At 42.8% G+C, this 17,112-nt stretch overlaps 1 protein-coding gene across 1 annotated transcript; it reads left to right on the top strand.

Moving 5' to 3' along the window:
- Window positions 1–560: 560 nt before the first annotated feature.
- On the top strand, window positions 561–15,435 carry zbtb21 (zinc finger and BTB domain containing 21). Its single transcript, XM_037688137.1, has 2 exons — window positions 561–656; window positions 12,243–15,435. The coding sequence occupies exon 2, from the start codon at window positions 12,245–12,247 to the stop codon at window positions 15,296–15,298; it is 3,054 nt and encodes a 1,017-aa protein (XP_037544065.1). The 5' UTR covers window positions 561–656; window positions 12,243–12,244; the 3' UTR covers window positions 15,299–15,435.
- The last annotated feature ends 1,677 nt before the right edge of the window (window positions 15,436–17,112 follow it).

The following is a 17,112-nucleotide window of genomic DNA, read 5'->3' as shown; positions in this document are numbered from 1 at the left end:
ATCTACAAAAATACACACAAACATTTAGATAGATTTACTTATTTATTTAGATATACAACACAGTAGATATGCATAACTATACATTTAGGTATATACACACATATGCATACATACACACATATATATATATACATACATACCTGTATATATGTGTGTGTGTAAGTTAAAGAGTCTGTTAACCTTAAAGAATAGTTTTGCACAGCTTCTGTGTTGCCACTCTGAATAAATGAGGCACATTCTCTTAATGCTTCACTTTTGCCACATCCAATATGGCGGCAACGTCAACGTACGATTCAGCGCTCAATGATGCGTCTAGGTCTATGGTAGACAGACACCAGGTTCCCGCGACCCGGAAAGAAAAAGCGGGTAGAAAGAACTGGATGGACCTATGGGATGGACGTTCAAGCAAAAAAAATATGACATATCTCTTTAAATTAGCCCCACAGTGAGGTCTCCATTAGCTCCGCCTCCCGTTTTTCAAACTACCAATCAACCCGCAGTGCACGTGACGAGCGGTCTTTGCGATGACCTCATCCCTGGTGTGGGATGACGTCAAATTCAAGATGGATGGAGTCACGACCAGAACGCTGAAACCTCCACAACACTGAATAAAGTCGTAGCTGCGGGGAGGCGAGGCCCTTTTTACGACGGTACGGGTAAGTGTGGACGGACCGCCGAACTTATCGATCAGTTTAACGGTACGGAGGCTCGCGCGGAGTTGGCCAACTGCTTTTTGCCTTTTCCGCGCTGACGTAACTCGAAAAGAGGAGATTGTGCTGCTTTAAAACCCGACCAGCCACAACCTGTTTACCAGACTGCGGCGCGTGTACGGCGGGCAGAGTCGGCTCCTCTGTTTTAAGGGACTAAAAGCCGCGGACAGCATTACTCTCACCCCCCCCCCCCCACCCCCCACCCCCACGTCCTCACGGCTGTTGTTTTCATTCCGCGTGGGAGACGCGCTGAACTTTTCCGCTCCAGATGTGGCGAAGCTGGGAAAACGAAACGGTTTGCCACAATTTGTCCGCGCGCGCGCGCACCCCGTAATGTTCCTTTCTGCTGCTGAAGAAGTTGTGACAGCAGAAACTGAGCCACGTCTCACGGGGGACACGCACTCGGCTTCCTGGTGGAAAGAAACCCGGCCCGTGGGCATGCTCCTGGTTTTACCTCGCGCTGCATGTTTCACTTTAGAGCCGCTCAAACCGACCTCCGCTTTAATTAATGAATGAAGCCTCGTGCCCGAACGTTTATAGAACGAGTCAAAGTTGTCAACACAAATCACAATTTCCGGCCCAGCTTTTCAAAATAAACGTCAGGCAGAGCAACGTGAGTCATAAGAAGAAATAAAACGTGAGACATATTCCAGTTGACATAGTAATGTAAAAGATATGAGCACAATTTGCACAAGTTTAAGCATCTTAGTGCGACATCTTCAACATCAAATTCTCATAAATGTTGCTGGAGCATTTTATTTTTGTTCTTTCGGCTCCTCCCTTCCTCAGAGGTTGCCACAGGAAACCAAGTCACACAGAGAGACTTTGCTGTCCTTCCTGACACAACCACAGCCCTCTGTGTGGAGCAGAGAGCTACCATCCAGGACACCCAGACGAGCAGATGGTGGGAGTTATGGGCCTTGCTCAAGGGCCCAGAGTGGGTCAAACGGGTGGAGGCAGGTGTGATTGTTTCACCTTTCCCACCCACATTTTGATGGTGTTGGTCTGGAGAGTCGAACTGGCGACTATCCGATCACAGTGCCACCTTCTCAAACCTCTGCGCCACCACTCCTTGACTGCAAACTGTAACGGCGTTAAACTTTGGTGTGGTAGTCACGAGTATTGATCCCTAACACGTACCGAGCGCCAACAGATTTTAACAGATCTCTGTCATCGGTTGGTTTTATTCTGACTTTCAGGAAATAATCATCGGGGGTACATCTAGAACTGACTCCCTTTTGAAGCCAACCCCATTCAAGATGGCCACCACAACCAACTGACCTTAGATTACAAAGTGGTTATAATTCCATCAGTGTTTACTGTGGTACACACTCAACATGCTACTCGTTGCACAAGAAGTTATAGTAATTAATAATAATTAGGGATGTACGATATTATCGGCATGGTATCATTATCGGCCGATATTAGCGTTAAAGTTCAATATCACTGTCGGTTATCGGCCAAATAAGTTTTAACATATCGGCAGATCGGATATCGGCCAAAAATCCAATATCCTGCATCCCTAATAATAATAGCTAATAATAGTATGGTAAGTAATAATTGTTGAAGTCAAGCCTGTTTATCTGTTAGCAAAATATCTTGAACCACAGGACAGATTTTACGCAGACAACAGTGATACCGTTTTCTGCATTCGTTCTTCATGCATTTATGAAATCTTGCATAATTTTTAGCACTTTAAGTATGCAGCAAAGATTACTCTCAGCAACTACCACAGTTAGCTCTAGGGGTGTAAATCACCAGCGTTACCACGATACGATATTTTATTGATTCGTTTGTATGACGATACGATTTTTCTCGATATCACCAAGTCTGTCACGATACGATTTCGATTCTATTCGAGTCACGAGTCTGCGATCGATATATTGCGATATCAAATGCCCGTCTCATTTACATATAAATAAATTTACAAAAACAATTCAAATGTGATTTAACCATTTTATTTCTGTTGTTGCAGGCACCAGGCATTTAAATAAAAATATATATTTTTTCTTAATTAATGAAAAAATAAATGACCTGTTCAGTAAAGTCTCACATTTCTCATGTTTAAGTGCATTTTTTAAACCAGTTAACTTAAAAGTGCCGTGATGACCTCTCAGTTATGAAGAAACAAAAAGAGATATTGAGCTTCCAGAACGTGGCTATCGATGTCGTGTCTCTTCTTCAGGTGAACGGACCAATTTGTTGTTTCCCGAGTATTTGAACTCTCACTGGCACCTGTTCATTCAACCTTTGTTTAGACAGGTAAATCCCATCGAGCCTCGAGGACTCATTTACAAGAGAGACCTGATTTAACAAAGAATGATGACAACAATGGACGGTTATAAAAAGTCAAACAGATTTTATTTTTTCTGTTGCACGCGACACGAGTTCTGTCTGTTGAGCCGTCCTTCTGTTGGAATATAAAATATTTCAGTCCAGCAGGAGAGTGAATTTCATTATCTGTGTTCTCTGCCATGATGCTGAGGCGGCCGCAGGCGCAGCCGCGCACGAAAACGGTGACAGGCTTGGGAATTTCAAAATAAAAGTGTATTTTAAAGATGACGATATGAATCAATGTTTTAGTTTTGCCATGGTATAATTGAATCATTAACCATTTAATGGATATATCAATTTAAAGTGATGTATTGTTACACCCCTAGTTAGCTCAGTGTCTGTACTGTTGATAGTCGAGTTGTAGATGGGTCTTTTATTAGCGAAATCCATCATTTTACTTTACTGATAATCATTTATAGCTTGTAAGACCAGTTTTAGCAGCAATATCTTTAGGCGTCACCTGTTCGTGGAGACATTTTGGCCAACTCTCGCTTCAGTTAATTGATGAAGGAATTTATTCAGCCACAGTTGAACCTCAGGTTAAGGTGCCTAGACTTTGGTCTGGACTATATGTTTTTATGATACCAGCCGAGAGCCGTGCAAAGCTCTTAGTTATCCTCTGCAATAATGTTTTGTCTGTGTGTTTACCTGGTTAGACTACAGAAATGAATGGAAGTCAATACTAAGGATATTTCAGTTCAATTCAGTTTATTTATACAGCACCAAATCACAACAGAGTTGTCTCAGGGCACTTTGCAGGAACATTCACACACATAGAAGCCAACTAGTAAAGTTCTCTATCTAAGGAAGCAGCAAATACGTTGAAGCTTCACTTCATCGCAGTCTCCCGTCCTGAGTAAGCACAGTGGCAACAGTGGAAAGAAAAAACTCCTTTTAACAGGAAGAAACCTCCAGCAGAACCAGGCTCAGGTTTGAGAGGACAGGAAGATAGAAATACAAACGTGTGTGTTTGTCTGTAACCTTGGTAAAATGCCTCGTGAAAAAACACTAAATTAATTTTAATGAAGCTTTCATAAAGTAATCAGTTAGCTGTACATCTACCAATGATTACCTTTTGGGCCAACCTGATTTACGATCCAAAAAAAAAAAAAAAAAAGGTTAAAAACAACAACAGAACCAACTGGACTTTTATTCTGAAGCTGAAGATGTTTTGCTTCACATCTGGGAGGCTTCAGCAATTCTACGTGTGGAGTGTGTGGAGTTCCCAGTTGTGTACGTGCAGATTGCAATGGAACTACTCGCCCTGCACGTTGGAGGCTCGTTAGGCTCGTTAGGCTCTTTGTTTGCTCGGACCATGAGAGAGATGTTTTGGTCACATGCATGAAGGTGTGACTTAGAGTGGAAGTGGCTGAGAATCAGGCCTAATGCTGTATGTTAGTTTATGAAAGTTGACATCTGAAACCTCCTCCTCTGTTTAAAGTCGTTGTTTTCTCGTTTGACGTAAATGGCTTCCTTCATCCCCTTCTCAAACAATCTGTTTTCTCTGTCTAAAATATTAACATTTTGGTTCTCAAAAATGGGTTCCTACTCCTTGAGGTGTCAGTGGACCACTAAGAGCTAACTGTCCAGTCCTGATACACGCTCAGTAATCCAGATAAACGAATCTAACAAGGTTGTGTCAGGTCATCTGGACAGTTTCTTTTTTTGTTGAAACGTTTCACCTTCCATCCAGGAGGCTTCATCAGTCAAGGAAACACACAACACAAAACTGATTCTTCCTCCAAACAGCTTACTGCAAAGTGGAACAAACCAGTTTTGTTGGTGCTAAGATGGTGTCTTTGGCACGCCCCCTCCTCTTGTGCCGGCCCTCTCCCTCATCGACAGTCATGTCAAACTGGTTCAAAACCAACAAAGCCCATGCTCAATAATCCAGGTATACAATCCAACAATTTTCAGTCAGGTCATAAGAAACTGTCCAGATGACCTGACTGAAGAATATTGGTATCCATCCTTTGGTTCAAACAATCCTATACTGCCATCAGGTGGTCAAAAAAGGTAAAAACAAATCAACATTTCTTCTAAAATTTGACAATTATTGCTCAATTTCAAACAATATTATCGTTTATCGCAATAATTTCTGACACAATCGTCCAGCAAAATTTGTTATCGTGACAGGCCTACCAATGACTCGGTGGTGTCCCTGAAAAGGACGTCAAGGCTCTCTTTTCTACCTCCTCCATGTACAGGTTGGCAACAATAGGAGAAACTGGAGACCCCATAGCACACCCATGTTTCTGCCTATAATACTGGCCCCCATATGTGAAGTAGGTTGACTGCAGGCACAGTTTCAAGAGTTGACACAGTTGTTCTGTGGAAACTTGCTGCTCAGAGTGGTGTCTGATCTTAAACTGACCACCTCTACCGCATCATCATGATCCTATGATGAGACCTCATCATAGGATCATGATGAGGAGCCTGCCTCATCAACAGGAATGCTCAGATACTTTTTCAGATACTCCAGCAACATATGGATGGGATAAAGTCTTCAGCTTCAGAGTAGAAGTCCAGTTGTTTTTGTTTAAAACCTTTTTTTTTGGACTGATCATGACCTGGATGACAGAGATTCTTCACCAGCCGATTGACAATGTCTGCCACAGCTAACTGACCATAACCAGTCAGTTTTACAGACATTTACATAGATTTAAAATGATGTAATGATTGAGAGACATCCATAAAACGTTAAATATTTAATGCTTCACGAGAATTTATTTTTAACGTTTGACTGAAATTGCTGTAACATCATTATTTCTCAGCATAAAATGATCTTAGTCTAGAAATTTGGCATGAAAGGTGACGAGCAACTTGCATTCCTTCAAAAACGTACTAGGCTTTTCATTTTAAGTGTAAAAGCGATTGTTAAACATTGTGTTGTCAAAGCTTAGTTTAAAGGAAGATGTTTCTTTACTTCCTGTATCGGTGTGTCTACTGGTGACTCGACAGTGCAGCGCCTGCGTGTGCACACTGTTAAAATGACGTAATGCTCCATCAACTGAGTGACTTGTGTCACCATGTTATGAAAATAACAAGCTCTAGCTTTGACCACAGCTAAATACCCTGAGCAGTAGCTAGTATCCGTTTGTCTAGTTTTTAAGTATGCAGATAGTTTTTATTGCACTTTCAAAAGGATACAAATAAACAGGTTTAATGATAAGCCCAATGTTGGAGAGGACGGTTTCAATCATTAACTTCTTTGACTGTGGACAAGAAAACATTAACAGTCTTGCTCAGTCTTAAATACAGCTGTCCGTTAACAGTTTAGTTTGCATTAATACAGATTAAAATCCAACACCTGGCACTTTTTCATATTACATATCCACCTAAATATGATGGAGACAATACAAATCAATACCTACAGTGGTGCTTGAAAGTTTGTGAACTCTTTATAGTTTTCTATATTTCTGCATCAATATGACCTAAAACCTCAGATTTTCACACAAGTCCTAAAAGTAGATGAAGAGAACCCAGTTAAATAAATTAGACCAAAATATTATACTTGATTTATTTATTTATTGAGGAAAATTATCCAATATTACATATTTGTGAATGACAAAAGTATGTGAACCTTTGCTTTCAATACCTGGTGTACCCAGATGCAGCAAAACAGGCCCAAACCATGACACTACCACCACCATGTTTCACAGATGGGAGAAGGTTCTTCTGCAGGAATGCAGAGTTTTACTTTCTCCAACCACAACACTTTTCATTTAAACCAAGAAGTTTTATTTTGGTCTCATCGTCCACAAAACATTCTTCAACAGTCTTCTGGTTTGTCCACGTGATCTTTATCAAACTGCAGACGAGCAGCCATGTTCTTGTTGGAGAGCAGTGGTTTCTCCTTCAACCTGCCATGACACCATTGTTGTTCAGTGTCTCCTGGTGGTGGACTCATGAACATCAACATTAATGTGACAGAGACCTTCAGTTGATTAGAAGTTACCCTGGGGTCCTTTGTGGCCTCGCCCACTATTCCACACCTTGGAGTGATCTTTGTTGGTCCACCGCTCCTGGAGAGGGTAACAATGCTCTTGAATGTCCTCCATTTGGACACAGTCTGTCTGCCTGTGCACTGGTGGAGTCCAAACTTTTTACAGATGGTTTGTAACCTTTTCCAGCCTGATGAGCATCAACAACTCTTTTTCTGATCTCCTCAGAAATCTCCTTGTTCCTCCACGATCCACTTCCACAAACATGTTGTGAAGATCAGACTTTGATAGACCCTGTTCTTTAAATCAAACAGGGTGCCCCCTCACACCTGATCATCATCCATTGATTGAAAACACCTGACTCTAATTTCCATCCATCCATCCATTATCTTTACCCGCTTCTTCCATTTTGGGTCACGGGGGTCGCTGGTGCCCATGTCCAGCAATCGCTGTGCAAGAGGTGGGGGACACCCTGGACAGGTCTCCAGTCCATCACAGGGACACATAGAGACAAACGAGACAAACATTCACTCTCTCACTCTCACCTAGGGACAGTTTAGAGCAGGGGTCTGCAACCTGCGGCTCTGGAGCCTCAAGTGGCTCTTTGGGCCCTCTGCAGCGGCTCTTTCAAGCTTTGACCAAAACTAAGATAAAACTGAATTTTATTGGTTGTTATACTAAAAGGAAAAAGGGTTGTTTTAACAGTCTTCATGTCTTTTTTTTTTTCAAATATGTGAATAGTAGAACAATACAAAGAGTAAACAATACACACTTTATGCTTTATCTCTTCAAAGTAAGATACTTAATTTATCCACAATTTCTTATCATAGTTCATTGTTTAAAATTGTACAAAATTGTTAAAATCTATATTTTTTTCTTTTCTTTACAACAATTCAGTCTTTTCTTTTGTCTTAAAATGTACGAATTTCAAATGTTAAAAACTATTAGATAGTTTTAGTTTTATAAAGTCACCCCTACTGGCCAGAAAAGCCTCCTCCAACAAATTTACGGTGGTCCACAAGTCCCCAGTTGATGATCACAGTTGTACCAGATTGTTGCGGCTCCAGACACTTAAGGGCATAAATGGCTCTTTTGATTGTGAAGGTCGCAGACCCCTGATGTAGAGTTACCAGTCAGCCTAACGTGCATGTTTTTGGTCTGTGGGAGGAAACCGGAGTATTCGGAGAAAACCCACGCAGCACGGCGAGAACATGCAAACTCCACCCAAAAAGGCCCCCGGACCGAGATTTGAACCGGCAACCTCATTGAGAGGCAGCAGCTCTACCAGTTGTGCCATCGTGCTGCCCACCTGACTGTAACTTCACCTACAAATTAACCGATAATCCTAGAGGGTCACATACTTTTACCATCACAAATACGTAATATTGGATCATTTTCCTCAATAAACGAACAAGTATAATATTTTTGTCTCATTTGTTTAACTGGGTTCTCTTCATCTACTTTTAGGACTTGTGTGAAAATCTGATGTTTTAGGTCATAATGATGCAGAAATATAGAAAACTATAAAGGCGTGACAAACTTTCAAGCACCGCTGTATGTTCTGTGGCAAACGTTGAAAAGTATCGCAAACTGATTTTCTCTGATCCCTGGTGTCATCGACCTTCAGTAATCATTGGCCTCGGGTGTTTCCTTGACTGGATTTTGTTGTTGTTGTTGTTGTTTTTAACGCGTGGCCTGAATTCATAAACAACCATTGTACACTACGACAGTGATTACTCCTTAGAAGCGCTTGGGAATGGATGGGTGCTGGATGTTAAAACTTAAAGGCACAGCATTCCTTGATTTTTGGTTTTACACAAATGGAGTAAAAAGTTGAAGCCTGTTTGGTCAAACCTTGTCTCGATCTTGTGCAGTACTGGGTGATATTGTCCCAGGATCTATCAGTCCTTGAAGAATGGTCACTCATTGATCGGGGGGGGTTACGTTCCAGACACCCCCGCCCCCTGCAATAAGTGAAAATCTGCAAAGTGGAATTGACGTAGATTTCTGAGTTGAAACGACATACCAAAACAGTTCAGTCAACTAATACATTTAAATCAACTAAAGCAAGGCAGCACGGTGGCTCAGTTGGTAGAGCTGCCGCTTCTCAGCGAGCTGGTTGCCCTGGTTCAAATCCCGATCCGGGAACCTTTCTGGGTGGAGTTTGCATGTTCTCTCCGTGCTGTGTGCGTTTTGCCAGGTACTCCAGTTTCCTCCCACAGACCAAAAACATGCATGTTAGGCTGATTGGTAACTCTAAATTGTCCCTAGGTGTGAGTGAGAGAGTGAATGGTTGTTTGTCTCGTTTGTCTCTGTGTCCCTGTGATGGACTGGAGACCTGTTCAGGGTGTCTCCCGCCCCTCGCACAGTGATGACTGGACATGGGCACCAGTGGCACCCCCCCCCCCCCCCCCCGCGTGCAACCCGAAAAGGAAGAAGCGGGTAAAGATGGATGGATAAACTAAAGCAAAAGTTTATTTAACAAGAGTTAATTAACCAAGGTAACTTGATAATGTTTTTTAATAGTTGAGTGAGTAGTAATGCCTTTTTACTCACCAGCAGCTCGGTTCCGGTCCGGCTCAGTTCCAGTTTGGCAGACTAGCCTTGGTCCGGTTCTGGTCTGGTTCTGATGGGCTCTCTGCATCTACTGAGCGCCTAATGGGGTCACTTTGAATACTGTAAGGGCCAAACTTATTCCGATCGGATCAAAACTTTCCCTCCAGCCGAAAGCAACTTTGCCTTTTGGGTAATGTAGTCCTTTATATTGACAATACAGTGTAGGCTTATTGAGAAAAAAAAACTACAAAATGGTGCTTTTTTTTGTTTGTTGTTGTCGTGTACAATCTTACAGTACTGTACTGTACTTTGGACTTTGAAAAACGTCGAAAGAGCGAGTCCGCAAAAGTCAAACAAAGTATCGAGGGACTGCCATGTGCTAAAGATGACACTTAGCTACTGAGTTAATCTTTTATTAGAGTAGTCAAAGTCTGTGTACGTTAAATGGTAAATGGACTGTACTTATATAGCACCTTTCAATCTTATCAAGGTACTCAAAGCTCATTCATACAGCTCTCTACTAAATCTATACAAAGACTAATCAGTGTTTTATATTAGGGATGAACGATATTGGATTTTTGGCCGATATCCGAGATGCCAATATGTTAAAACTTATTTGGCCGATAATTGATACCAATATAGATAATTTTCTTTCCTAGACCTACTTACAGAGACTACAGGACTTTCTCTGCTGTGGAATTAAAACACTACATTATTCTGCAGGTCTTTGTCAGTTTGGCCTGCTACCAAATGCAGATGCCAAAAAAGGGGCTGAAAAGGATGCAACACTTCAACTTTAATGTCAAATTTATTCATGACATTTACTCTCTCTAACACAACGACAACACTTGAACAGTGAAAATTTGTAAATGTTCACAAATCTAAACTCAACCAGTTCACAAGCAACAAGTGAAAATAGCATAAGTAATAGTGCATTAATAGAAATAGCAGACAGTTTCTTAAATTAAAAATCAACTTAAAACAGAAGCCTGAGTTATTTTGGTGGAATGTCCCATATTTAACGTTATCGCTAATATCGTCCGATACCAATACGTGCCGATAATATTGTGCATCCCTACTTCAGATCACATTCATCCACTGATGGGACACGCATCAGAGGCAATGAGGGGTTCAGTGTCTTACCCATGGACACTTCAGCATGTGTGGAATCGAACCCCCAACTCTCCCAGTGGAGGACGACTGCTCTAACCACTCAGCCACAGCCGCCCAGTTAGCTGTGGCAGCCATATTGAATTGGGTTGACTCCAAAAGTTGACAAATTGTAGATGTGCGTCCATTCACGATTTTCTGAGAGTTTTACTAACATCTGTCCAATGGTTGATGATATATTTTGCTAACAGACAGAGTTGACATCAATAGTTAATGCCAACATTCTGGTGTAGCACTCAGTTTGTGCTGGGAATGACTTTCAGCTACTACCACTCCGAAGTTTAGCTCCGTATCTGTAAAACTGGAAATCGTTGCCATTTCTTTTTGCTAAGGTCACTTAGCTGTGGCAGCCATCTTTAACAGAGTTGACTAATTGAATAATTACTAAATGTTGCTATTGTGGTTCGCAGCTATGTTTGTGTCAGGGTTGGCTAAAACAATTTTTAGTTTGCTTAAATTTTCATTTAACACAAAGTAGATGTCTGATGGGACAGTCTCGGCTGAAGCATGACACGTTGATAAATCCCGTTTCATTTCTTGTGTTCCACCTGTTTACCATCAGGTGGCAGCTAATCTCTTAGAAACTAAGCAAACTTTTAGTCACAGATCTTTTTCTTTCAAAGTACAACATTCTCTTTTATTTCATGGGACGTTAAAAATAATTATATTTTCCTTAACTCTGTAATACTGTAAAATGATGTGTATTCAAACTTCCTGTTAAATGTTTTCCATGTAAAAACAACCTGAAATACAGTATAATGAGTGTTTATAATTGTACACTGATTATCTGATATTTTTATATATCCATGAATTATAAAAGCACATTTTTACCTTGTCAGGTCTATTTTATTTTATTTTTTTGCTCTTGGTTGTTAATTTCACCCACTTTAGAAAAGAAAAAGTTGGGCGATAATATTTTTTCAACATACTGTATGTACCAGTATGTGTCTAACTTTTACCAAAACATCTCAAGAACCACTGCACAAGTTTTATTCAGTTCAGCACCAAATCACAAAAGACGTTATCTCAGGGCACTGAACAGACACATTCATATACATAAAAATTCAACTAGTAACATTAAGGTAGGGTTATTAAAGGTTTCAGAAAGTAATTGTGTGTACATCTAAAACTAATTAACTTTTGGCATCAACCTAATCCAAGATGGCTGCCACAGCCAACGGACCAAAAACACAAAAATGTCAATACATTAATTGATTTGACAGATATTGAGCTAAAATGTAGTTGTGGTAGTAGCAGAGAGTCGTTTCTAATTCATACTCCAAATGCTACTCATTGCACAAGCTCTTTGCTTTGTCAACCCTGCCTCTCTGTTAGCAAAATATCTCACAAACTCTACTGATTTTAATGCGATATGCATTGTTTGAAGGAATGCCAGGCCTGCCATCTTTGATACGTGCATGTTCCACTTCACACTCGTCTATATGGGAACCAACATCCATCATTGTCTGTACATTTCAGTCTGTGTGTTCCTGTGATCAGATTTTTTCTTTCTGTTTGTCTCTTTCAGCCATGGAGAGCCTGGTACATTACAGCAACTCGTCCCACGCCCTGTCATTGTTGGGGGTTCTCAATGAGCAGCGGCTGCGGGGCCATATGTGTGATGTGATCCTGGTTGTGGCAGACCAGAAGTACCGGGCCCATAAGAACGTTCTTGCTGCCAGCAGCGAGTATTTCCAGACTCTCTTCACTCAGGTGGACGCCGAGTCACTGAAGGTCGTAAACCTGGACTTCTGTGAGCCAGACGCCTTCGAGATAGTTTTGAACTACATTTACTCCTCCTCACTCTTTGTGGACAAAGGCAGTCTGGCAGCCATTCAAGAGCTGGGCTACAGTCTTGGAATCCCTTTCCTCACAAATATTGTGTCAACAAGGCCAAATGCATCCTACTGTGTGTCCAGAAAAAGGCTTTCATTCTCAGAGGGGGATGAGAACGATGTCCAGACAAGGAGCGTCATTGTGTGTCGCGTCCAGAACAATGCATCCCACCCCGGTTTCTCAAATTATCAAGGAAAAACGTCAGAGAGATCGTCTTCTCCGTCCACTCTAAGGGTTCTACTGCCATCAGAAAACAAATCGAACGAGTTGGTCAGAAACCTCGAATCCAGCAGGAAAACTTCAAAACAGAGTGAAGCTTCTGAGAGGAAGTCCAGCCATCCGTATGCCACCATACTGCAAGGGAACCCATCACACATGTCATCTATCAGGCCCCAGCTAACGTCCTCAGCCTCTTTCAGTGATGCCGAAGTTCATCACATCAGACCACAGTCAGACAAAAAGGAGGAAAACGAGGAGCTGGAATACCACTATCAAAATAAAGTGCCCTTCCAGAGTCAGTCCAGTGAGCTGAGCCAGACCACCGACAGGAGCGGCCCACTAATTAAAAGCCTTCTCCGGAGATCATTATCTATGGACAGCCCCGTTCCAGTTTTCTCACCAACACTGGAGCTGAAGGATCTGCAAAATCGAGAACAGTCCGTGGTTAAAATGGCCTCAAAGACTTCAGGATCCCAAAAATCGGCCCAAAACGGCAACTCCCCACGAGCCTCCCCTTTAGTTCTCAGGTCAAAGTTTCCCAGCAGGTACGATGAAGAAACTCAGGTACAAGGAGACATCAGCGTAAAAGCTGAGCCCAGCAGTCCACTAGCGGACCCCATGGACATTATCCGGATCACAGTCGGAGATGCTTTACCAGTCAATCTGAAAGACTTGCAAACAAATTACTGCCAGGAGTCCAGGGCAGAGTGTAGTCCTGCAGGGAAAAGAAAAGACAGGTCTGACAACCGGAGGTATCCGTTCAAGAAGAGCAAACTATTCAAAGACCTCAACGTGTCCCCTAATGCAAACATGTCTGACTCTGCACCTCAGCATGCCAGCAATGACTCAAATCAGAACAACGGGGAGCCACCGCAGAACAAGATTTTCAAGTGTTGGAACTGTTTAAAGGTTTTCAGGTCCAGCACTGGACTCCATCGACACGTAAATATGTACCACAACCCAGAAAAGCCGTACGCTTGTGAAATCTGCCACAAGCGCTTTCATACCAACTTCAAAGTGTGGACACATTGTCAGACTCAGCATGGTGTGGTCCAAAATCCAGCGTCGTCCTCCAGCTCACCTGTCCTGGATGAGAAATTTCAAAAGAAGTTAATAGATATTGTGCGAGAGCGAGAAATAAAGAAAGCTTTGCTTTGGAAGCTGAAGAGAAACAAGCAGGGTTTGCAGCCTCCTTCACTTGTCAAAAAGAGACTGAGGTCCAATTTCATATGTCCTTATTGTGGGAAGGTCTTTGTCTTCCAGTCTCAGTACAGGCAGCATTTAAGGATACATCCTGCTGAAAAGGCAGAGGAGGACACGGGGAGCCAAAGTGTCCTCTACCAGGAACAGGATGAGCTCATTCATCAGAAGAACACAGAGACGGGTGTTTACTCCTGCAGGCTTTGCAACATCAAGCTGTCATCACTGTTGGAGCAGGGTGACCATGAGAGGGGCTGTCGGCACTCCACTGTCTGTTCGTACTGTGGCCTCCGCTTCTCAGGTCCAATGGTCAAGAAAGACCACGAAACCCATTGTAAGTACAAGAAACTGACCTGTCTGGAATGCATGCGGACCTTCAAATCCTCCTTCAGTATATGGCGCCACCAGGTGGAAGTCCACAACCAAAACATGATGACTGGTAAAAACCAGACCTGCCAGAAGCAACAAGAGAGCAGCGAAGAAGCGCCTGCAATACTCCGAGAGGAGCCTTACAGCGAGGACTCTGCCCTAGGTGGCAGGTTCACCGAAAACATCACTTACAGCGACTCCTCAGGTCCGGCCATATATGACTCTGAAGATTCCTCATCCTATGTGCCTGAGGACCTGAGCATGGGTCGCCATGGTAACCTGGTAGTGAAGGAGGAACCTTTAGAGGAGGCAGTGAGTGAAAGGGACAACACAGAGGCCACCAAAGTGGTACTCGAGGAACCTGGGGTGTGGCCATGTGAAAAATGTGGCAGTCTCTTCAGCTCTCGCAAAGACCTGGAGCGACACCAGGAGCTGCTGTGCCACATCAAACCTTTCATCTGCCACATCTGCAGCAAAGCCTTCAGGACCAACTTCCGCCTTTGGAGCCACTTTCAGTCCCACATGTCAACTGCCAGTGAACCTGGAGCCAAAGAAATCGACAGGCAGCCGTCATCCCAGTCTCCCTCCCCGCCGCTGACCCCTAAATTCTCAGAACGTCCCTCCCCACAGGCCTCGGTGCTCACATCTTCTCAGGCAGCACCCGTAGCAGCGGGGATGGCGGAGGAGTCCAGCAGCCCGGAGCCCTGTGGCTCTTCATCGAGCAAAACAAAAAGGCCTGAGCCAGAACCGGAACCTGAAGCCAGCAGCCGCGGCTCTCTGACCAGGTCAAACAGCACGGAGAGTCCAGGTGGCCCTCACGAGCCCGACACGCTCTTCTACCACGCGCCGTCTCTGTCCGCCCTGACATTTAAAAGGCAGTACATGTGCAAACTCTGCCACAGAACCTTCAAGTCTGCCTTCAGTTTGTGGAGCCACGAGCAGAGTCACAATCACATGTAGGCCTCAGACGGCTGCCGGCGGTGCTCCCCTGCACAGACGACACCTACTTTCACCACGAACACACATCAGCCTACAAAAACAAGACTCTGAATGTACATTTGCTCGCCTTCAGTGGTATATTTTACAGTGGCCATGTTGATTAGAGGTGTACACATGAATGTGCAATCAAGTGCTCGAGTTCATTTAGAAATAATTTCAAAAGTTATTTTTTTTAATCAGTGCTATATCTGTTAAAGCATCTTTTATTTTGTTTTGCATTGACCTCTGTAGGTGTGTGGACACTCCATTTGACTTCTGCTGTACCTTTGAACTGAAACGTGCAGCTAAAGAACTGCTCTTTTAATGTGGAAGTGCTTTAAGGTTTGCAGGCTGCTGTTCAAAAACAAAAAGATGCTTCAGCATTTATATAATTTTGTCTTTTGGCGTGAGTGGCATCCCTTAGGATAATATTGTTGGCCTCAATAATTTACTCAGTATTCACCGTTTACACGCTTGGCTCTGTTGTTGGAAGATGTGGAGCCTTTTTTTGCTTTAGTTTACAGAAGTAAGACTTGAGGTGGTTTAACGTGACCTGTGTGCAACAAGCTTAGAATTCACGTCGCTCTTCACCATTTCATGAGTTGAATTAAAGACTTTTGATTTAATAAAAACTAATTCCAACATTTACAATAGTAGTTTTTCCAGCAAACCCACTATTTTAAAATCCCAATTCCAAAAAAGTTCAGTTGTTTTGTGAAATGTGAATTAAAACGGTGCAATGATTTATAACTCTCCTAACATATTTAATTGATAACAACATCCGTCCATTATCTTCACTTGCCTCTTCCTTTTCGGGTCACGGGGGTCACTGGTGCCCATGTCCAGCAGTCACTCTGAGAGGTGGAGGACACCCTGGACAGGTCTCCAGTCCATCACAGGGACACATCTAACCATTCACTCCCTCACTCACACCTACAGACACTTTGGAGTTAGCAATCAGTCTAACATGCATGTTTTTGGTCTGTGGGAGGAAACTGGAGTACCCGGAGAAAACCCACGCATGCACGGAGAGAACATGCAAACTCCACCCAGAAAGGCCCCTAGCTAGGATTCAATCTGTCAACCTTCTGGCTAAGAGGAGACCGCTCTACAAGAAGATGTGCCATTTTTAGAAGAAAAATAAAAAAAGATAATTTAGTGGCAGCGACAGTTTGATGGTGCTCGCACATGGCATCTTTGCACGATAGAGCTTTAATCAGCATTGGAGAGCTGTGTTTACAGACAGAGATTTGTCAAAAAGTGCCTGAGCCCATGCAGAGATGTCCTGAACAGAGTCGGACCATGCAGTTAATGCAGGGGCCCCTGAGGGCCCCGAAGATCACGACCATCCAATTTAGTCTTTCAGCCGTGTCCGTTGAGCTCAGAGATCTGTGCAAATTGTAGTTGATGGGATTTAAAGAATCTTACTCATATTTCGATGAACATTATTCTGAAGTTGTTCCAACGTTTTTAATCATTTCCAGGCTGCAGAACTTCTGCCCATCTTTACTTCTGAGACGTTCATCTACTCTAAAATGCTCTTTTTATACCAACCTGTTGCCTTTGAGTAAACGCAGCATGCTCCTCCACCGACACAAACTGTTTCTGCTCGTCCAAATTGGATGTGCTGCTGCACTCTCATTTAAAATGCCTCTTCATTAAAAACGGTCCATTTTCCTAGTCTAAACGTACGTTTACTGCGCTTCACTTAAAAAACAGAAGCTGAAAATCATTGCATTCTATGTTTTACTTCACATTTTACATCTAAAACTTATTTGATATTCAGGTTCTAGTTA

This window comes from Nematolebias whitei, chromosome 14, assembly GCF_014905685.2.
Source record: "Nematolebias whitei isolate Nwh7 chromosome 14, NemWhi1, whole genome shotgun sequence".
NCBI classification, from domain to species: domain Eukaryota; kingdom Metazoa; phylum Chordata; class Actinopteri; order Cyprinodontiformes; family Rivulidae; genus Nematolebias; species Nematolebias whitei.
This window is presented reverse-complemented; position numbering and strand designations above follow the sequence as displayed.